We start from the raw sequence: 24740 nt of genomic DNA on the forward strand, positions 1-24740 counted from the left end.
TCTCCAACCCCAGATAGCCACAAACTGCATTTTTCATTTCTGTTTGGGACATAGTCTAGCCTCTCTTCTGGTCTTAACCCATATCCTCCTGCTCCCATCTGCCTCCTCCAATGCCTCTCAAGAAAGAGTAATCTTTTCAGAAGGAACTTCTGATCATATCACAGGGTAAACACTCAATGTTTGCTGAAATAACAAAGCCATCCCTTAAAGTCAAAATTGTTAAAGTCATCAAACATATGAATTACTATTCATTTGAATAAATCTACCAAAATTTTATAAAATAACCTAATATGGCACATAACTGGATAAAAATAAAAAATATCAGAACATTTTCGATTATATATGCAGTTAAAGATTTAAAATACTAATTGAAACTGTCATTTAAAAAAAGTGGCTGGGTGCGGTAGCTCACGCCTGTAATCCCAGCACTATGGGGGGCTGAGGTGGGTGGATCACCTGAGGTCAGGAGTTCAAGACCAGCCTGGCCAACATAGCAAAACCCCATCTCTACTGAAAATAGAAAAATTAGCTGGGCGTGGTGGCACACACCTGTAATCCCAGCTACTCGGGAAGCTGAGGCAGGAGAATCGCTTGAACCCAGGAGGCGGAGGTGGCAGTGAGCTGAGATCACACCACTGCACTCTAGCCTGGGTAACAGAGCGAGACTCCCATCTCAAAAAAAATAAAATAAAATAAAAAATTAAAAAATTAGTAATAAAACACTTTATGGCACATAAAATAGATGCATATTTTACCTGATGTGTTAGCCTTTGGGTTAGCAATGGGAGGGAATCTGCCACAAAATGAAATTCATCTGGCGTGATACTCTGGCAGCAATTAGCTGCAATTGCTAATGCATTTCTTTGGGCATTTATGCTGAAGAATTCTAGGTACAGCAAGCAGTCTGCCAAACCACCCTAAAATATAGAAAACTGTTAAGGTAAAGAAAAATCCTTTATCAGCAATAAAAAATAATTTAACTCATAAAAAGTCTAGCACATTACTTTGGAAACAACATTTGTATCTTACAAAAACTGCAATCAAGTAGCTTGTACAAATGTGGATTTTAAAAATTCTACATAAAGTGAAATGTAGTCCCCTTCAGTAACAACACTTACCGCCTGTAGAATGGCTTTACTGTGTCTCCGTGACAACATCTCCAAGGCAGTCAAGGCCTGCTCTGCCACATCAATACACTGAATAACTTGCAGCTGGGAACATATATATAGTTATCATAAGGTTATCATTTAAGTTCTTTCCCAATAACTTATCTTCTACATATTTTCTCTAATTTACATCCATGTATACTATCTCTAACATGTAACCCACCATAGGATGCAAGTCACTTAGCAGCTTAAGCTACAAAGTATAGCCAAAACAGTTTCCTTCTAACCAGTTTGCAGTTCTAAGATACTGAAAAATATGTTTTACATAATAAACCAAACCCAATTACATAACTTTTAAATCTTCAGTTTAAAATAGATGAGTTGTTTTACACAACAAAATTTTAAAGTCAGATTTCAACTTTACACCATACTGCAAGTTTATCAGATAAAGCAAATTTTGTTGTGCGTTAAACAAACAAAAAGGTCCGTAAGACAGACCAAAAACACAGTTTACTAGAAACCATATGAAAATTTCTATTCCCCACTGATTCAACTTTCTCAGCTACATAATGAGGGTATAAATAGCTATCAACCTCACTGGCATGTTTTCTAGAAATTAGATTATTTTTAATCAAGTACTTTAAAGTTCTTCTCTGAAAGTTATTATATTAATGTGCTAATTATTACTAAAAATTACAAAACTGGGCTGATTCTATAAATGATTTATCTTCACCTTCAAACTATTGATCTGCTGGACATAAAACATTTCTCGGGAATCTTGGCTAAAAAATATACTTTATTTAGAAAATGAAAGCTAAAATTCAAGACTTTGAAACTTGACTCCCTATGCCTGCTTTTGAACAAACGGGGTAAAAGTAGGATCACCTTTTCTAAAAAGACAGGAATAGCATCTACTACAACAGCAGAAGATCGAGGAAGTGCTTCCATCATGTATGTTAAGGCTCGACAAGCATGGTTCATCTAGAAAAGAAGAGATTTTAATGAGTAAAAACTCAAAACTTAAATATACACCATTAAAAAAATACAATATATACTTACAATATCAAAATTGTGCTCCATCTGAAGTAACGTAATCTGTTAAAAAGATAACAAAATATTAGAAGCTATATTCCTTGGGAAAATCCTAGAGGTATTTCTTCCTCTTCTATTTGAACTTCAACTGAAATAGAAGTATTATTCGTAACTTTTACCACACAAAAATAACTTTAAGATAAAACCTAGTAGGCGTTCACAGAAATGATTACACTCAGGATGGTTCATCACACACGGTGACTCTGACTTGAGTATGCCGCTAGATAACCATCACCTCGTGATACAGGCCACAAACAAAGCCTTCTTGTTACTTACAACCTATCCTTTTGGTAGCTCTAACCCCTTTCAGAAGCCTATTAATATATCCCTGAGGACTTACCAGTGCTAATAAATACTAGATACATAAATAAACAGGATCAGCAATGCACTGACATTTGTTAACAAATGTCAGCACAGATTCAGCACCATAACTTAAACTCTTGTGAACAAGCTTCTCTAAAACAGATAAGCACCATTTGACTCAGCTTTAAAATGTACAGTAATATAGAATTTAAACACAAGATAGATCACATCAGAAACTAATAATGCACTAATTAAAGCCAAATTAATATAATTACTCCATATATGCATGAATAAGTTTAAATATCTGATTTCATTTTAGTTTTTCTTGTGGAAAAGATCTTAAGCAGATTTCAGGTATGTTTTTCTAATGAACGAGTGCAAAACTGCTGAGGATACACACTCTGTCCTCTCGAAGCAGCTGGGTCACCAAAGAAATTTCCTCCTTGGGGATAAGACAGTCATTCACTGTCTTCTGGTTCAATGGAAATTTTTAAATGCACTGAATTTAAGCTTGTTAAGTACCCTTCAATTAAATTTATAATGACAACAACAAACATCAGATATTCTAACACCATACTCACTCAATATGAATGTCTTCTCAGCTCTGAATTGTGCTGGGTAAAGTATACCTACATGCCAGAAGTCCTAAGAACTATTTTTGTTTAAAAGCACACACACAAACACCATAACACATACACACACTCCATTTCAGGACTTTAAAAAAAAAAAAAACAAACTATCAAATCACTTAATATCAGTCACTTAAAACACTTAGACTAATTTGAAAGGGGCTGTCATGTTAAAAGAAAAAGTACTAAGTTCCCCAAATAACCTTGTTATACTGTGTTTGGGAATGACTAATATAAACAGATACCCTTTCACCAAAAATGGCTATTTATGTCACATGACTGTATTGTGATGAAGAGATATACATAAATAATATTCAACTGTGATAAAAGATATATCTGAAGAACTCATTAATAACAGCCATTATTAATAGCGAGAGCATACTTGTGCAAGTCAATTAGGTACTTAAATCTAATTAACAACCAGCACATTAAGTAAAGTGAATTATGTGTCAACATTTCTGCCTAGACTTAATGGCTTCTTTATTTAACTAATAAAAACTAAATTTTAACTGTAGATAGTATAAGATAAGCCTAGTTATTTGTTGCTATTTCTTAGTGAACAAACAACAATAACAATAAAACAAATGAAAGTTTGATTCAGGTCACAGAAGCCAGCTATTGAACAAATCAGCAAACTGAGAATGGACATTAACACAGGCAAAATCTGAAATTGAAAGGTTAATAATATTGCTATTATGAAACACTCAGAAAGCAACATGTACAACTTTGACTAGAATGGAAATGATAAAATTTGATAACTGGCTTTTATTATCTGCATCTGGGTGGCAGGTGAAGAAATTGTTCTATCCTTTATCAAACTCTGCCAGAGCTGAGCCATCCAAATAAGAACAAGCAGAATAAGGATTGTCACCTTGTATTTCACAGGCTTTTCTTTACTCAGCTCTCTCACCAAAACTCAAGCTATCTCCATAATTTGATAATCTCATCAAATGGGACAATAAGATGTACAAATCATAACTTCATTTTCTGTCAGCTTTACTGGATATACAAAAAAGATTTACATGGCATTTAATTGTAATTTCCAAAATAAAACATACCACAAATGTAAATGTTTATGTTTGTCTTTTGGTAGTGTTTGATTTAGACTCAAATTTTAATCTTAAATTATAGCTAATTTCTTTAATTTTGGACAAAGAAAATTATCAATCCACTATTTAAATGCTGTATTGTGCTCAGGTGCCTACATTTGATAATGGCAATTTTTTCTTCCTATTGTTTTCATATTTAAAAGTTTAAGGAATCAAGCTGTTAATAAATCTATCGTATCAAAAAATCAACTCACAACTGTGTTGAAAAGGCATTAAAAAGATTTTTTAAAGTCTTTTATTTCTTTTTCTGAGACAAGAGTTTTGCTCCTGTTGCCCAGGCTGGAGTGCAGTGGCGCGATCTTGGCTCACTGCAAGAGATTAGAGCGATTCTCTGCCTTCCAGGTTCAAGTGACTGTCCTGCCTCAGCCTCCTGAGTAGCTGGGATCTACAGGCACCTGCAACCATGCCCGGCTAATTTTTGTATTTTTAGTAGAGACGGGGTTTCACCATGTTGGCCAGCCTGATCTCCAACTCCTGACCTCAGAAGATCCACCTACCTCGGTCTCCCAAAGTATTGGGATTACAGGCATCAGACATTGCCTCTGGCCAACATAAAAGCTTTTAAACTGAAAGGATCCACATATATACCATATGGCTTGAGTAGTATTCCCATGTAGACACGCACTAAATATGAAACCTTTCTGGCCCCCCGACACAACCCAGAGTGAGCTTCCCTGGCCTATTGCTCCGTGGATCACCAGGCTAAAAGAAAAAGCATGTGCATTTTACATGGCAGGAGTCAAGGTTACTGATGAGGTGAACAACTTAAAACCAGTCATTTAAGTATCAAGAAGTCGGTGACTATTCATCAAAAAAATGATTTAGAAAATTTGCTAACTCATTAGCAATTGCTCACAGTATCTGTAAGCATGAAATACAAGCACCAAGTCATATACTCCTCTCTTAACTCTATCATGTTTTAAAAATTAATAATGACAATAATCATACATTCAGTACAAAATCAGCATATTTCAGAGGACAAATGAGGTAAAAACGAGGGAAAAACATTACGCTTACCAAAGCTGGAACAACACTCTTGACAGGAAACCCTCCCAGTGTCTCCTCATTTCCCATGACCAGTAACTGACACATCTCAATAACTGCCTGAAGCTGTTGACTTTCATCACTGGCTTGCAATCCTTGTAGTAGCTGCTGGGCCTTAGAACCTTTAGAGAAAAAAATAATTATTATCTTTAAACATTTAAGAAAATTATTACTAGGTATAAGGTGTGACTCGAAATGTAGTTGGTTGCTTATCTTCTTTGCATCCTAATTAAAGACTAGGTCTATACCAGGGTTAAGGCACACTGCTAATACATTGAAAGAATAATTAAATTAGTTGGATCTACTCTGCCTTAACATGCTTTCACAGTTATATATTTCTGTCTTCTTAATTGAAAAGTTGACAGGTTTTACAGCAAAAACAAAAAATAATATCCCTAAGACCAGTATGAACTGATAGCTTTAACATTATCTGTTTTAAGGAAATATAAATTGTGAGCAAAGGCTTGCTACAATAATAAAAACCTGTTAAACAATGATGCCCATACTTCAAAGGAAATGTTATACACCTCTAAATATCTGTTCCAGAATAAATAGAATCCAATTAACAATGAAAGGGCAAGGAAATAAAAAAAAAAAACACAACAACGTATCTAACAAAAAAGAGAATGGAAAGAATATTCTGTAAAAATAAAAACCACACACACAAACACACACACACACACACACACACACACACACACACACACGTAATTATAAACCCTTGCATCCTCTTTCATTTCCTGCACAGATGATGGCTATTAGAATGTTTCTACTTTTAAGACTTAATTCCACTACTCCAACAATTGAAAAATGTGAATACTCAACAACCACAGAGAAGTAAGTTGTCATTAAGCTAAACAATACACTCCAAAATAAAGTCTACAGAGGCTGGGTGCAGTGGCTCATGCCTGTAATCCAAGCACTTTGGGAGGCCAAGGCAAGTGGATCACTTGAGGTCAGGAGTTCGAGACCAACCTGGCCAACATGGCGAAACCGCATCTCTACTAAAAATACAAAAATTAGCCGAGCGCAGTGGTGTGCACCTGTAGTCCCAGATACGCAGGAGGCTGAGGCAGGAGAACTGCTTGAACCTGAGAGGCAGAGGTTGCAGTGAGCCGAGATCATGTCACTGCACTCCAGACTGGGCCACAGACTGAGACTTCATCTCAAAATTAATTAATTAATTTTAAAAAATAAAGTCTACAAATGTGTTTCATTTTTCATGGACACTTTCCTACTTGAAACCACAATTAATTAACACTTAACCAATCTTATATGATGTTACTTTTAAAGCTCCTTCACTTCTTACACCTTTTCAAGTTATTCTTTGCAAATTGGACTTTTCCAGTCCTATATCGAGTACTGAAATGTGTAGAAATGGGATATATGTCTGGAAACTGTCAATAAATGTGAAATTCTCAAAAAACTAAACCTAATAATTTCAACTGAGCTTCAGTGATATTCCTGGGGGCATACACCTCTCACAGGGGCACATAGCAATCAATGGAAGTTGTTTTATAGTTTAAGATTGTGGCTACTGCATTCCATAGCTATCGTTGCCTACCTACCTCTACCATAATTAAAAATCCATCCAAAAATACACCAGAAGAAAAGTTCAGGGAAATACAATTTAACAATTTTAAACTAAATAATACCAATTCTAGTGAGAGCAGGTTTATCACTTCTGTGTTGACATAATGTGGAAGGAAAAACAAAATGACAGAAAAATAGTGAAAACAAATGAATCCTCCACTGATTCTAACATGACTTTAAAAGGATTAAACAGTTCATATCAAGTATGGCCTAAGAGCACAACCCCCTAAAAGAAAGAACCAACATGTATGCGACTAGATGGAGGTCTTATAACCATTGGGGTTGGCAACTCTTAAGGACATGGATCTTATACAGCATAATCAAAATTATCATCAATACCAATAAAACATCTGGGATGTTCCTAAAAATAACTTATACTAAACTGAAGATGACAACAAAAAGCCAAAACCTTAACCAAAACCTGATTTATCCTCTGATCTATGAGGAGAAACCAACTCCTAGAGCAGTGGATTTTGAATTTAGAATCATTTTATACTCTTAAAAAAACTACTGAGGTACCACAAAGCACTTCTGTTTATGTGGGTTATATTTATTGATAATTTTAAAATATGTTAATTGAAATACAAAAATTTTAAATATTTGCCAGTTAACTCATTATATATTAATATAAACAATTTTGATTCTAAAAGACCTTATTTTCCAAAACAAGTGGTGCGGTCTCAGCTCACTGCAACCTCTGCCTCCTGGGTTCCAGCGATTCTCCTGTCTCAGCCTCCCAAGTAGCTGGGATTACAGGCACAAGCCAACACACGTGGCTAATTTTTCTGTATTTTTAGTAGAGATGGGTTTCACCATGTTGGCCAGGCTGGTAGTGAACTCCTGACCTCAGGTGATCTGCCCACCTCGGCCTCCCAAAGTGCTGGGATTACAGACATGAGCCACCGCGCCTGGCCCAAACACTGTATTTTCAATCTGAATTTGGTTGCTAATGTAGAACTCATGGATACAGAAAGCTAACTGTATTTATTTTTAAAATCCATGAATAAGTGGACCCAGCACAGTTCAAACTCATGTTGTTCAAGAGTCAACTGTATATAGAAAAGAATGGCCTTATTTTGTTCCAAAGAGTATTAAAAAGACATGTCTTGGGAGTAAAGACCTAATTAAATTAACTTTGGTTCAGTAAGGGCATCTTAGATAAAAACTGAATTATATTTATTAGGAGTATGTGGCAGTGAAAAACACAATGACTGCTAGTACCGTTTAGTGCCACTGCTTTGATGCTTAAGATCCCACCAGTTTTACCCATTACAGCTTTTGCACCATCAGTTCAAACATCAATGAAGTAGAAAAGGAAAAATATTGGTAACTATTATTAGTTTTGACCTTACAGAACTCATGTAAGGGTCTCAGGAACCAAGAGGCCCCAGATCACACTTTGAGAACCGTTATCACAGATCAGGGTTTGGCAGGAAAACGTTCTCTCTCAAGGGCGAGATAGTAGTTATTTTGGGCTTTATAGGCATATGGTCTCTACTGCAACTACTCAACTCTAGCACTGTAGCTGGAAAGTATCCATAGAAAGTAAGACTAATACAAACAAATGAACATGACTGTATACCAATAAAACATTATGGACACTGAAATTTGATCTGCATTTAATTTTCACATCACAAAATATTCTCTTTTAAAATGTTTTCAGCCACATAAAATATAAAACCCATTCTTAAGAGTACACAGGTAGTATAAAAACAAGCAGGAGCGTGGATTTGGCCCTTGGGCAGTAGTTTGCTAATTTCTGATAGGAATGGAAAGAGAAGCCTATAGTGCTTTAGGGAGTCACAAGAGGCTAATGTGTTGAAATCAACTGGCCCACAGACAGGTACTGAGTTCTGGAACTGTGAAAACTGATAGAGAGGCCAGATACCCTGGCTCACACCTGTAATCCCAGCACTTTGGGAGGCCGAGATGGGCGGATCACCTGAGGTCAGGAGTTTGAGAACAGCCTGGCCAGCATGGTGAAACGCTGTTTCTACTAAAAATACAAAAATTAGCCGGGCGCGGTGGTGTGCACCTGCAGTCCCAGATACGTGGGAGGCTGAAGCACAAGAATCACTTGAACCCGGGAGGCAGAGGTTGCAGTGAACCAAGTTCACGTCACTGCACTCCAGCATGAGCGACAAGAGCGAGACTCCGTCTCAAAACAAACAAACAAACAAACAAACAAAAAAAACTGATAGAGGGGAGAGTAAGAAGTTTTGATAAGATAGAAGAAAATCTTCTGCAGTCTCATGGTGCTTAGAAGCCGACATCTCAACAGAGAGAGCAGGCGTCAAAGACACATAGCTGGTACCTGAACTAGCAAGATAATCTGCCACATTTTGAGACTGCTCAACTATTCAAATCTGAACTCCCAAGATATTTGCCACATTTTGAGACTGCTCAACTATTCAAATCTGAGGAGACATAGATTTGCAAAGTTGTCAATCAAAATTCTAGGAGGGCCACAACAAAGAAAACAGGGACTAGCAAGAGGTGAAATGAGTCATACCAAAATTACCAGAGGTGAAATTAGTCATACCAAAATTACAACTCTGGTTAAAACAAGCTCAAGTCCTGATTAAAGTTACAGTGATCAGCTCTGGACCCTTTATTTTTGGTAGAGAAAAAAGAAAGCTAGCACTAGCAGAAAATATCATTTTGGGCCACTTTAGTTCTTTTATACAAAACGTCTGTCATATAACCAAACAATTACTAGACTTATAAAGAGGCGGGAATATGGGACTGAGAATTAAGTGGGGGAAAAAAAGACAATAAAAGCAGACCAATACTTCTAGAATGAAAAGACAAATATTTTATAAATATAAAGTATTAAAAATACAAGCAAAGATGGACAAAATTGATTAAGAATATACAGATTTTCAACAGATGATTGGCATCTATAAAGAGAATCAAAAAACTATTCAGAACTGAAAAACGTATCTGAAATTAAGAACTCACTGACGGGTTTAACAAAAGATTGAAGACAGCAGAAAAAAGAACTAGTGAATTTAAAAACTGATCAATAGGAAGTTTTCCAACTAGGCAAAGAGAAAAAATTCTGAAAACAAAACCAAAAATAAAACAGAGCCAGAGAGACATGCTGGATGCAGTGCAAAGTTTAAATGTGTATGATCCTGATACTCTCCAAAAGGAAAGGAAGGAGAAAATCTGACGATGAGATAAGAGAAACAATACTAGAAGAAATAATGACCAAGAATTTTCTAAAACTGAAGGTACCAACTCACATATTCAAAAGTTCAGTGAAGGGCAAGCACATTAAGGGTCAAGGAAACATCACTTAAACCCTATATAGTCAAGCTATTAAAAAATAAGTGGTTTTTACATTTTTTTTGAGACAGGGTCCCATGCTGGATTGCAGTAGCCGATCTCAGCTAACTGCAACCTCTACTTCCTAGGCTTGGCCAGGCATGGTGGCTCACGCCTGTAGTCCCAGCATTTTGGGAGGCCGAGGTGGGGTGGATCAGGAGGTCAGGAAATCGAGACCATCCTGGCTAACACGGTGAAACCCTATCTCTACCAAAAATAAAAAAAAAATTAGCCAGGTGTGGTGGCAGGCACCTGTAGTCCCAGCTACTCGGGAGGTTGACGCAGAAGAATGGCGTGAACCCGGGAGGCGGAGCTTGCAGTGAGCTGAGACGGCGCCACTGCACTCCAACCTGGGCAACAGAGGAGACTCTGCCTCAAAACAACAACAACAACAACAACAACAACAAAAAATAAGTGCAAATAAAGCACATGCCTGTAACCCCAGGAACTTAGAAACTGAAGCGAGAGGATCACTTGAGGCCAAGGGTCTGCGACTAGCCTGGGCAACATGGCGAGATGGCATCTCATCAATTCATTCATAAATTAATAAAGACACATCAAGGATTTCTCAAACACAGAAAGAAATCATTATTAATAGTCTGACACTATGTTAAAAAAAGAAGTTCTTTAGGCTAGAAGGAAACAATCCTTTAAAGAAAAAAGAAACTGCAAGAAGAAACTAAGAGCACTGCAAAGGTTAAGCATGTTGGCAAACATAAAAGAAAATAGATATTCTAAATAACGTCCTATCAAGTTTATAACACGTATATATAGGTAAAACAAATTAAATACAACAAACATAAAGGAGGGCAGGAGGTAAAAAGTGTTAATAAACTGTTGTAAGGTTCTTGTACTGTTTGAGATATGATAAAGTATTAATTTAAGGTATGCTATAATAAACCAATGAATTTGCATTATACTCTCTAGGGTACCACTAAAAGAAATATACGAAGATACATATAACTAAAAAAAGTTAATATCAGAGAAACAATGAATTTTAGTAAAAATTCAAAAGCTTGATACCATACTACTGTCATTCACACATGACTGGTGGAAACGCAAAATGGTACAACTCCAAATGGGGGGGAGTTTGCAACACCTACAAAAACATCGTATGCATTTACACCCATTTAAGCAGCAAACCTGCTTCTAGAAATCTATCCAAAAGATAATGCTTGAAAAAATACGAAAGCTACATTTCACTGAAGCCTTGCCAATAGAAAAAAAAACTGAAAACTCAAATGTCCAACAGGGGACTATATAAACTATGTATACCCACACAATGGAGTAACGTGGCAGCTTTACAAAGGCCTATCAGTTGAACATGCAACATGCATGTGGCAGCTATGAAGAGTGAACACCAAAATATAGTGTCAAAAGCAAAGTAAAGTGTATAAAGTTTGCTACTCTTAACTGAGAAAGGCATTCCCATGGACAATATAGATATTTATGGATTTTTTAAAGTAAATAACAGAAGGACAAGGCATAAAATTTAAAAGATTATTTATGTGAGAGGAAGAAGTAGGGAAAATGGAAAGCAAAAGAAGATAAGATTTTTCTAAATATATGTTGTTTGTAGATTTGACTTTTAGAACTATGTAAATATTACATAATTATAAAAGCAAAACATAAATTTTAAAAAGCAGTCCCTAAAAATCAGAAGCAAAATGAAGTAAATGAACCAATCCAACTTGGTGGCATAAACAAAGAGATGGATTTCAAATGACTTTAAAACACATTAATTTTAACACAAAGTAAAAAATATCCCAGGAACAGAAAGAACTGTAAAAACACTTTTTAACTTTTTTAATAATAATACTTTCAGCAGCAACTTGAAACCTTGTACTGTGGGATAAAGCAAATGAGTCACTATATTATAATTATTGGGAATTAGGACACTCACCATTGGAGAAAGGAGACATAACATCAATGAAGTTAAATAAAAACCCTGTAGACCTAAATATGAATTGGTGGTATCAGCATCAACTTTTAAAAGTCTAGAAATAATGGTCAACCCAGTAGAAATGGTCAACACAGTATTCATTTCTACTGTGGTCTCTAAATACAAAATAAACCAAGGATCTACGGGGAAATGAACAATTTCAGGTATGAGGAGTGTATTAGTCCATTCTCACACTTCTATGAAGAAATATCCAAGACTGGATAATTTATAAAGAAAACAGGTTTAATTGACTCACAGTTTGGCGTGGCTGGGGAGGCCTCAGGAAACTTACCATCAGTGGAAGGCACTTCCTCACAGGGCAGCAGAAAAAAGAATGAGTGCCAACAGGGGAAATGCCAAATGCTTATAAAACCATCGGATCTAGTGAGAACTCACTATCAGGAGAACAGCATGGGGGAAAACACCCCCATGATTCAATTACCTCCCACTGGATTGCAATTCAAGATGAGATTTGGGTGGGTACATAGCCAAATCATAGCAGGGAGAAAAAATAAGTCAACTGAGTTTGGCACATCTTGTCATACCAGAAAATAAGAGGCTATCAAAAATTACTAAGGTTATGGCCAAAAGATTCAGAAGCCAAACTCAAAAAGATCCCATCATCCAATGCTGGGACAATTCAAGTATCAGTGAAAATCACTGAAATGTTTAATACACGTCTCAACCCACTGCTTACAATTACACTTAAAAACAAACATGTTAAAAAGCAAAACAAAAATATAATAATGGCACCTTTGGAGGACATAAAAATCACTCCTTTTATTAACCAGTAAAGAGTGAAAAATAATTTTTCCTGTATCAACTATTATCCTAGGCAATCAAATAGAAGGTGAGAAGAAGATATCCTTTATATATTTCTACTAAATTATTAATACTTTCTTTACTTCTCACAAATGAAAAGTGATTATTAGGTCTAAAATACTACCATTTTGTAACCCCTATTACATAGGTACTTAGTTTCAACAGCTTGTTAAAATACAGACACTATGTACTTCCTAAGAACACACTATGACTTTTCAATAGGCTTTCTTTACCAAGAAAAGAAGATAAAGGCTCGAAACTCAACCTGAAGAGGTCTCTAGATCCAACAACCAGTTTGCAAGAAATACATTTATGATATTGAGATAATGAAACTTTGACATCTATTGGGTATCTATTATTAAGAAATTACTGTTTTATTTTTTAAGTGTGATAATGTGACTGTGTGTTTTGAGGAGCATTATCTTGAACTACATGATGAAATTTTATAGATTAAAATTAGGTGTCACTTAACAAATGGGATTATGTTCTGAGAAATGCTTTCTTGGCCTATTTTGTCATGTAAACATCATAGAGTATACCTAAACCAAGATGGTACAGCCTACTACACACCTAGGCTGTCTAGTTTAGCCCACTGCTCCTAGGCCAGAAACCTGTACAGCATGTTACTTTACTGAATACTATAGGCAGTTGTAATGGGTATTTGTATATGTTAATATATCTATAAATAGAAGAAGTAGAGTAAAAATATGATATAAAAGATTAAAAAATGGTACGTCTGTATAGGGCACTTACCATGAATGGAGTTTACCAGGAATGGAAGTTTCTCTGGGTGAGTGAGTGAATGGTGAGTGAGTGTGAAAGCCTAGACTATATATTACTATCAATTTTGTAAACTGTATATTTATGTATACTAAATTTTTAAGAAATATCTTTCTTAAAGAAATTAACTGGCCAGGCACGGTGGCTCATGCCTGTAATCCTAGCACTTTGGGAGGCTGAGGCGGGCAGATCACAAGGTCAGGAGATCGAGAACATCCTAGCTAACACAGTGAAACCCTGTCTCTACTAAAAATACAAAAAATTAGCCAGACGTGGTGGCACGCGCCTGTAGGCCCAGCTACTCGGGAGGCTGAGGCAGGAGAATCGCTTGAACCTGGGAGGAGGAGGTTGCAGTGAGCTGAGACTGCGCCACTGCACTCCAGCCTGGGTGACAGAGCAAAACTCCGTCTCAACAAAAAAAAGAAAAAGAAAAAAGAAATTAACTTTAGTTTCCTGTAACTTTTTTACTTCATAAACTTTTGTTAACTATTTTGTAGTATTAACTCGCTTAAAACACAAACACAATGAACAGCTGTACAAAAACATTTTCTTTCTTTATATCCGTAGAGTATAAGCTTTTTCCTATTTTGAAAATTCTTTTTTTTTTTTTTTGGTTATTAAACTGTCTTTTAAAACACTCAGACACAAACACGAACATTAACCTAGGCCTGCACAGGATGAAGATCGTCGGTTATCATTACGTTCCACCTCCACATCTTATGTCCCACTGGACGGTCTTCAGGGGTGATGACAGGCATGAAGCTGTCATCTCCTATGACAACAATGCTTTCTTCTGGAATACCTACTACTGAGGGTTACAGTTAATGTTCTTCTTTAGTATGTAGAAGGAGTACATTCTAAATCAAGCTTGTTCAATGCATGGCCCAGGATGGCTTTGAATGCAGCCCAACAAAAATTTGTAAAGTTTCTTAAAATATTGTAAGATTTTTTTTTTAAGCTCATCAGCTATCATTAGTGTTATTATAGTTAGGGTTACCATATTTTATGTGTGGCCCAAGACAATTCTTCTTCTTCCAATGTGGCCCAGGGAAGCAAAAAGACTGGACTCCCCTGGCTCTAAATGATAAAAGTACGGTTTAAAAATCTATACTGTATATTAGCTAGATGATGAGCATTTTTCAGCTCCATTATAATCTTGTGGGACTAATGTAGTGTGTGTGATCTGTTGTTGAATGAAACATCATCATGCAGCACATGACTGTATATAATGCCTGGGATTCATTTCAAACTAATATGAGAAGAAGGATGAGAATGAGGCTAGAGATAAAGATTAAATATGAAGTAGGCACTGTTGAAGCTGGGTCACGGGCACAAAGAGGTGTGGCATTGTTTTTGACTCTAGTGCTAGTCTACGGTTTATATTAAGATCATGTGTAAAGGTTGATGGTAAATACAGGTTTCAGATACTTTAAAATCAATACCCTTAGGGACCCCCTGCAACAGTGTTTTGTTTTTTTTTTCCCTTTCCAGGCTTCTCCCCAGTGATAAATAAAATCAAATTTCTCTTAAAAACAAACAAACAAAAAAAGCTTAAGAAACATTACCTGATTGTAATGTATAGATCATATTTTGATCCAATTCAAGGAAACAGGCCAGGCACAGTGGCTCATGCCTGTAATCCCAGCACTTTGGGAGGCCAAGGTGGGCGGATCACCTGAGGTCAGGAGATTGAGATCAGCCATCCAACATAGTGAAACCCCATCTCTACTAAAAATACAAAAATTAGCCGGGCTTGGTGGCACACACCTGTAATCCCAGCTACTCAGGAGGCTGAGGTGGGAGGATTGGACCCGAGAGGCAGAGGTTGCAGTAAGCTGAGTTCACGCCACTGCACTCCAGCCTGGACGACAGGGCAAGACTCCATCTCAAAAAAAAAAAAAAAAAAAAAAAAAAAAAAATATATATATATATATATATAAAATGTACACATGAAAACCAACATCCTTATGTCCAAATATTTAAAGTTATAAAAAATTCAGCTAGCAAACTGTTTAATGTTTTATCCTCTCACCTTGACAAATACATCATTATGACAAACTCAAGATTCAAATCTATGCAAAACATGCCATCAGGTGCCATAATTACCAATGTAATTGTTTGAGATTCTTTATTCTTATTTTGTTCAAACAGAATCAATCTCGCTACAAAATCTGGATAATTCAGCAATGAAAGCTGTATTTAAGGTGTGATTGTACACAAGCCTTATTTTTAAAAACGGGTTAAAGTTGATGAAAAACTTCTTAATACTTACATCAATAGGTTACAAGTAACAATAGCAGTTGGCTAATTATTGAGGGATTTCAGGGAAGGAACATTTTTACTTACTAGCTCCACTTCCAATTGTTCTATGGAAAAGCTGTGACATCCGAGGACCAAGAGGACCAAATAGGTGAGGGGGAAGACCCCTTGCCTCTAACAAAGCTAGAGAAAAAAGAAGGGCAGAGTGAACAACTAAGATGACTTCATGCAACTGATGTATCTAAAAATTTCAAGTAACTGATTCATCTCGCTTAACTGATTCAGTCAATGTTACTTTGCTTTCTGGACTTTTAAGAGAAGCTACAAACTTTCAAGACCACCCTAATATATTAAATCAGTGCCAGCAGGAATGTGTAAATATTTCAAGAAAAATCTAAGGTAAATATTTTGATACTTTGAAGAGCTAATATGTTAAGCACCCTTGCTCTGTTTTCTGTATGACATTATTTCCCAATCAGATATTGGTCATCAGATCCTATAAAACCATATGAAAACAGTATATGATTTTTATTAGTTCCAAAAAGTGAAAACAAAACAAAACAGGCCAGGCATAGTGGCTCACACCTGTAATCCCAGCACTTTGGGAGGCCAAGACGGGAGGATCACCTGAGGTCAGGAGCTCAAGACCAGCCTGGCCAACATGATGAAAGCCCGCCTCTACTAAAAATACAAAAATTAGCCAGGCGCAGTGGCAGGCACCTGTAATTCTAGCTACTCAGGAGGCTGAAGCAGGAGAATCATTTGAACACGGGAGGTGGAGTTTGCAGTGAGCTGAGATCGTGCCATTGCACTCCAGCCTGGGCAACAGAGTGAGACTCGGTCTCAAAACAATCAAACAAACAAAAACTATGTGTTCCTGACAGTCCGAGTCCTAGAGATACTTGTATGTTCCCTCAGGAATTTAAAAGCAATCAAAAATGATTTATAAATAATACATTTATTGTAAGCCTCACACTGAGATCTGTTATAAATCAAATGAGATAAAAATACATACCCATCCATACACAGTATTAGGCTGCTTTTGTAAAAGCATTTGTAACATTAAAAAAACCCTACAATTTGTGTATACACTATACATTCATTTTGAAACATGATCAAGAAGACAAAAAACTATGGCCTTATTAAAACCCATTTATGCCGCAGGTTGCAATTTTTTGATTTTTTGCATGAGTGAAAAGTCAGACCTTGGTGATGGCCTTGACTAGCAGGATATAAATAACTCCCACATCCTTACTGTTCCAATAATGGAACACTAGGCCTAAGTGGGTTAAATGCATTCATAATGCTACTGGATACCAGACAAAAATATATTAAGGTACCTGTTTTCCAAGATTTTTAACTTATTTATTACTGAAACCAGCTACACATGCAACCACAATTAAAAACTTTTAAACAAAAATAAATATGTAAGGCTTCATCTAGTTAAACAGTAAACACAAAGAGGCGGACAGCTCATCTTCCAATTCCAAATCATGAAATTGCTACTAAAAAGTTTTTTTTTTTTCTTGGAGGTGCAGGCACTGCTAGATTATGGTCAAATGAATTTAACTGAATTAATTTCAATAAAGAATGGTATTAACAGGTAGCTCATGGTAATGGTTTCTTATAGGCTCAATAACTGTTTTTACCTTGCAAACGTCCCATCTCGGAATCATCTGATTCACTCTCCCCAGAGGTGGTCATGCCAACAGCCCCTGCAACAGAACTAGAGGCTTGGGGTGGAGGGGAAACATGAGGGTTAGGAGGAGCACTTAAACACATTATGTCTGGCTTACCTTAGAAAAACCAAAGTTTTGTGGACTACAATTGAATAAAGGCAATTAAACTTGTCTTGCTACTGAACACTCAGCTGTTCTTCTAGACTTTATCCTGTAGCTTTTAGGAATGAAAGGAGAGCTCAACTATTTTAGTATTAAAAAGGTTGTATTTTTATGCTTGTTTTTCATTTATATGTGGCTTTTGACAAATTTCTTGTGCCTTTGAAACTGTTCTTTAATTAAGATGTCCTAAATCCCTCTTCTGAAAGTCAATAAAGAACATACTGCTATAACAATTGTGATTATTTAACAGATGGCCAATTAGTAACAAAAATAATAAAAAGGCAAAATAGACATTTGGGGGAAATGTTGTATGTAGACGTCTGCCTTCTAAGTCTGCTTTATTCCCGGACTACAGTCTTGATACAATCATTTATCTGGTTTCATTAACTTCAAGAGTGCAAAAAGATATTACAACTAACAGATGACTGCTGTGAAGCATGAAGGAGGCTGGGCATGGTGGCTCACTCCTGTAATACCAACACTTTGCGGACCATGGCAGAAGGATCATTTAAGCTCAGGGGTTCAAGACCAACCCAGGCAATACAGTGAGACTTGTAGTCCCAGCTACTGAGTTGGGCATGCCTGAGTTGAGAGCACTGCTTGGGCCCAGGAGGTAGAGGCTGCAGTGTGCCGTGATCGTGCCACTGCACTCCAGCCTGAGCGGCAGGGCCAGACTCTGTCTCAAAACAAAAACAAAAAGTATGAAAGACAGGGCAACTAAAGTGTCAAAACTAGTGTGAAATGAAGAGTTAAGACTCAGGATACTATTAATCGAAATACTAACCTGACCAACAATGACAAAAAACCAGTCTAAGCTAATGGAGGTAGAGTCTATTATAAATCTGAACAGGAAGTAAAACCATATTCCTGCAAAACTACCAGTTAATTGTGCCTCTATGTGTCTGCTGAGGTCAAAGCCTTTTTTTTTTTTTTTGGGGGCTTTTTTTTTTTTTTAAACACAGATGATTGATCTACATAAGCTCTTCCACAATACCTTAAGCCCTATATACTGCACAGATTGTGACAGAATGCAAGCCAGGAAGAATATTTTCGTCATAATTGTTAAAGAGGCATGTGTGAATAACATATGCGAATTTAAAGAGCTTGTCTGAAGAAAAAGATGCCAAAATACCAGCCACTGACTGTATTTTCATATTACCATTCTCTTCACACACCATTAAGTATTTTCTATGTAACTTCATTATTGGGATTAAAAAAAAAATTCTTAGAAAAGCTTATGGTTTAAAACAGGGTCAGCAAAATATGGCCCAAAGGCCAAATCCAGTCCACCACATGGTTTTGTAAATAAAAATTTTATTAGAAAATAGCTGTACTCATTCATTTACAAGTCTGTGGCCGCTTTCACGCTATAATTACAGAATTGAGTACTTGCAACAGAGACTACATAAAGCATAAAACATTTACTATCTGGCCTTTTACAAAAGTGTTGGAAACTCCCCCACCACTCTGAAAAGTTTAGAGCCATAGAGAGACAGATTAACCAGAAACACTGAAGTTGTATAAAGGTTGGGCAAAACTCACACTTCTGGTAAAGAAAAAGGAAATTAACCAATAACTGCACACTATAATGCTACTTACAGGTAGGCAGCATTTATGAAAACGCTTACCATACAACACAGGCATTGTCTAAGTTCCCTCATAACTGTACAAAAGGTATTATAATCATCATGCACATAAGGAAACTAAGGTTTTGTGACTTTGAGCATACTTGGCCAAGGTCAGATAGCTAGTTATGGCTGAGAGATCTGAACTCAGGAAGTCTGACTTCACAGGTTGTACCCTTAGAAACTGTATGACTCAAATATATTCTTTAGCAGTGATTTTTAATTCAAATACAGTTGCTTCTTCACATTATACAGAAATGCTGTAAACGAATACTGTTGCTAGGTACAATAATAACTGAAATGGCTCTTAAACTTATCTTAAGACTATTCCATCTATGTAGGAAGCAAATACCAAGTTTTAACAAATGAAATAGTGGGTATTTTTTAAAACACACTCTGGAGCCCATACATTAAAAAACAAGCACACAGAAATCTAACCTGTTAGAGTACTGCTGGGTTTTTAAGTTTATTTATCAGAGAATCTACTTGATTTTACTTTAAAATGTTCTCCAGACCTACAACCATTAAAGGTTTCTACCTAACATTACTTCTTAAATATTTTATTCTAACGACTTTCATAATGAATATCTCAAACTGCACTGCCACAAAGACATCAATTAATCAAAACATAAAACCTATAGAAGAACATAATTAAAAGAGATGCTAAGGTTCTATTACAGCAGGGTCCCAACCTTTGGGGAGCCACAGAATCTTTTTTATTTTTATTTTTTTGAGACAGGGTCTTGCTCTCTTGCCCAAGCTGAAGTGCAATGGTGCAATTTACAGCTCACTGCAACTTCCGCCTCCAGGGCTCAAGCGATCCTCCTGCCTCCGCCTCCTGAGTAGCTGGTACCACAGGTACATGCCACCAAGCCTGGCTAAGTTTTGTATTTTTTTGTAGAGACAGGGTTTCACCATGTTGCCCAGGCTGATCTCAGACTCCTGAATTCAAGTGATCCACCTGCCTCGGCCTCTGAATGTTGGAGTTACAGGTGTGAGCTACTGCCAGAAGTCTGATTATCAGTAGAGGGTAGGGTGCTGGTTTTGACAGAAATTGGAAACTAATTGTGAAGAAAAGGATTCTTTTGCCATACCTCTGATAGCAAGTATTAAGCTTTTGTTCCCTTTTATGAAGTAGTGTAGGTTATCTAAAGTGGGAGTTTAGATATGAGTTATGAGTTATCTAATTTTGTAAAACATATATAAAAACTATTTTTGTATGTTTTACAAAATTAGTTTGGTTTTACCAAAACAAAACAAAACAAACAAAACAAAAAAACTACTAGTTTTGTATGTTTTACAAAATTAGAAGACTTAAACCAGCCAAGCCTCTGGCTAATTTAAGTAGTAGTATAGAGATAGCTGTTCTGTAAGGTCATGCAGATACGAAAATGTAATTAATCAACAGGAGTCAGCTACAGTTCTTTCGTCAAGGCTTCAAACCTCCTTAGGCATAGGCCAGATTTGTTCCCAGAGTCAAATATAAAAATGTGACTATCAGTAGATAAAATCCAATGACAGATTTTCAACAGATATTTCCCATTTAGTCTTAGCCTATCTTCACAGTACTGTGTAAGACAGTTTCCAATACACACAAGTGAAAACACTGGAGAGATACTGTCTAAATCAGAATGCAAACATTCTACATGGAGTGACAAATTTTTATACTTTAACCAATTGATGCAAAGTTAACAAAATTGGACCACTTTCTTTATGTGATCTAACCCTGATCATTTCTTCCGAAACTATGAAGCTACCCAATGCAAAATGAAGCTGATATTATTTTACAAGCATAAAGAAAAATAGTTCATTCCTTACTTTAGTACCCCTAGCATTTGCAAGACTTTATCAACACTATAAAGGTCTGTACAGTTCTGATTATGTCCAAATCTACGAATGCATAGCAGACCAGGTGCGGAGGCTCACGCCTGTAATCCCAACACTTTGGGAGGCCAAGGTGGGCAGATCACTTGAGGTCAGGAGTTGGACAGCAGCCCGGCCAACAGGGTGAAACCCCTTCTGTACTAAAAATACAAAAATTAGCCGGCTGTGGTGGCAGGCGCCTGTAGTCCCAACTACTTAGGAGGCTGAGGCAAGAGAATCACTTGAACCCAGGAGGCTGAGGCTGCAGTGAGCTGAGATTGCAACACAGCACTCCAACCTGGGCAACAGAGAGAAACTTTTCCTCAAAGAAGAAAAAAAAAAAAAGAATGCACAGGAGTCTGCCTCTGACTCGTGGGAAAGCATGGCAAACACTACACTTTCAACTTCAAAGGCTAGCATTTCTTACATGAAGAGCTAATGTGGTTGGGCTTTTTAAAATAATAACAACATTATTTCCAAATAAATGTTTCCAATGGAGTCTTATATCGACTCTACAAGTACTATCCGAAAACGTTTACTTGTCAAAAGGAGCTCTAAGTCCACAAACCTATACACTATACTAATTTAGGTCTGTATTTTCTTCTACATTCCCATTTTACACATGCAGAAGCTAAAGCACATTATCATGAAGAACTTAACGTAAAGCTGCTAAATAATTAGCTTATTTCCCCATAAATACTTTCATGAGTCAGCAGAGAAATTCCTATAATTCATAAGAGATCTATCCTCCAAAATGTAATGAAGTCAGTCTTCTAATACAAGTGCACATGCCACATGTATTACCACCAGCTACAATACACAGCTTGGGAAACACCTGTACCACACTGTAATTTGAAACATAAATGACAGTGTAATGCCTGGAAGTGTTTAGAAAGGCAGTCGGATGAGCCTGATTCCTGTATGCTTTTATCCTCTTAGGTAAATAAATAGGGGAACAAAATTTTGAACCCCGTTCCCATTCCAGCCTTCAATTATATATTCATATAAATTATATAAACTCTTGTAACTGCATTAGACAACAATGCTGTTACAAATATGCCTGGCTTTGGGAAGTCACACATCACAGCTTGTAACCCTGAGCAAGCATAAGCAATGTTTGTCTCCGTTTTTCCTCACTTAAAAAATGGTAATAACAGCACTCATACCTCAGCAGGTTGTTTGGAATATTAAATAAGAATATACGTAAAGTGCTTAATACTATGGCTGGACTGCAATGTAGTGTACACTGTATATTAGTTATAATAATTACTGTATAGTGAGTCTACATTAATAGCCTGCAGCTCCTTTTCTGTTACCCATTTGGGAATTGCCTCATTTCCACATTCAGGCTTCAAATAAACATTAGAAGACTGGGAAGGAGCGTACAACACTGGGACAGACTGTGAGTCACAACCAGTTTTAATGAGTTGCAATGAAATGGACTTTCCAAATATCTACCATTTAAACCTTCAAAAAACTATTCTAGGAAAACAAACATGGGGAAAAAACTCCTCTCCCACCATATAATTTATCATATAAAACTAAGAAAGTGTAGTGCTTAAAAGAAAAAAATGCTAAGCTAGAAAAAACGAGAAGACATCAATAGCGGGTAAACCACAACCTTCCTGGCAAACTATGACATATGATCAACCACAGACATTAAAGAAAATGACAACGTATCCTAATAGTAAACAATAGTATCTGAAATATCTTTATTCAAAAGGAAGTATATGCCTGTATCTAAACCTGTGTGTATCATCTGATTTAAGGGACTCATACATATAAGCCTATAGTGATTGATTTTAACATTTTTTTATCAGTTGTTCATGTCATTGAGAAATGTCAACAGAAACTACATTTTGATATCCATCAGCCAGAATTAATAGTTGAACTATTAGCCTTGTTTTGGTACAGGTAATGGGTACATATTTAAAGCTGAGAGAAAAGCCTTAATTTTGTGCTTCTAATATATCAAGAATAAAAATGAGAAGCCCATAACAATATAAATACTATTCTTATAGCTAAGGTTCAAACTGAATACTTGTATTTTAGGGCTTACAAAAATTCTAAATTAAAATTTATATATGTGTGAAGCAATTTAAACTATATCCGTACATTTTTACTATGAATTTAAATTCTTTCAATCAATGGGCAATTATACACACTAGTCAATATATAAAAAGCTTAAACAGAGTTTGCTTCTTCCTAAAAGCCTTTTGAATGTAATTAGAGCAAATTTGGATGAGAATTTTAAAATGGCAACCAAATCCAACTAATCAAAATATCAAACTGGCAAAGTAAAACAAAACAGAACAAGAAGTTTATACGATAGTAACACCTAGCATACTTCCCTCCCTCTGCCCATCAAATCTGTAAAAGACAGAAACGCATTTTAAAGCTAATAAGTACCAATCTACCTGCAGCTCCTTGGGGAGCTTCATCTGTCCGAGCAGCTGAAGAATTTACTGCCTCCTGGTTGCTTTCAGGGTCTGCCATTTTCTCCTGTCGACGAGCTTCAGCTGCTCCTCTTTTGCCCAGGCCAGAGCCTCGCCGACTACAACAGAAAAATGTCATCATGGGCAGCATTACCAGTGAACCAGGAGCAATGTATACACAACACAAAGCTCAAATTCATGGAGCACAAAGCCAGTTTCTTCTTCGTCCTCTTTTTAAATAAAAGTAAGTGCACAAAATCACCATGTGTAACAACCAAGACTTTGTATATTTAAAATTCTTCCAAGTTATATTGCATTTACAATACAAGCTTTTGTGTTACTGTGAGCTGTTGTCATCCTCAGAAACAGAAACGATTTTTAAAACACTTCCAACTAAACAGAAAAGTGACTCTTCCTGCAGAGAAAATTCAATTCATTTAAAATAGAGCATCACTTCCAGGGTAAATAGTGGATTAATATATTAATGCTGGCTGGGTGCGGTAGCTCATGCCTGTAATCCCAGCACTTTGGGAGGCTGAGGCAGGTGGATCACCTGAGCTCAGGAGTTCAAGACCAGCCTGACCAACATGATGAAACCCTGTCTCTACTAAAAATACAAAAATTAGCCAGGTGTGGTGGCATGCACCTGTAATCCCAGCTACTTGGGAGGCCAAGACAAGAGAATCGCTCAAACCCGGGAGGCAGAAGTTGCAGTGAGCCGAGATCATGCCACTGCACTCCATCTTGGGCGGCAGCAACAACAACAAAATTATACAAAAGAACTGCAGATTAACACTGAGAATGAGAGGAAGGGAGGAGGAGGAGATGGGAAAAAAATTCCCAGCCCGTGTTCCAGATTACTTAAATCATACAAAAATAACTATCCTAATAATGAATAACTCCATTCTTTAAATTATGGATTTAATATTATTAATAAATACAGATAACATTTGGGAAAGACATTCAT

At 36.6% G+C, this 24740-nt stretch overlaps 1 protein-coding gene across 50 annotated transcripts in view; it reads right to left on the minus strand.

Moving 5' to 3' along the window:
- The window catches only part of TRIP12 (thyroid hormone receptor interactor 12), a 159019-nt gene that overhangs the window by 45947 nt on the left and 88332 nt on the right, over window positions 1-24740 (minus strand). For all 50 annotated transcript variants that reach the window (XM_055379644.1, XM_055379641.1, XM_055379652.1 and 47 more), the window contains 8 exons: window positions 23756-23892; window positions 17659-17742; window positions 16097-16192; window positions 5257-5405; window positions 2166-2201; window positions 1992-2087; window positions 1119-1211; window positions 756-917 (listed from right to left, as the gene is read on the minus strand). In XM_055379644.1, coding sequence (XP_055235619.1) covers window positions 756-917; window positions 1119-1211; window positions 1992-2087; window positions 2166-2201; window positions 5257-5405; window positions 16097-16192; window positions 17659-17742; window positions 23756-23892 — 853 coding nt within the window. The remainder of the gene's footprint in view (window positions 1-755; window positions 918-1118; window positions 1212-1991; window positions 2088-2165; window positions 2202-5256; window positions 5406-16096; window positions 16193-17658; window positions 17743-23755; window positions 23893-24740) is intronic.

This window comes from Gorilla gorilla, chromosome 11, assembly GCF_029281585.2.
Source record: "Gorilla gorilla gorilla isolate KB3781 chromosome 11, NHGRI_mGorGor1-v2.1_pri, whole genome shotgun sequence".
Classification (NCBI taxonomy): domain Eukaryota; kingdom Metazoa; phylum Chordata; class Mammalia; order Primates; family Hominidae; genus Gorilla; species Gorilla gorilla.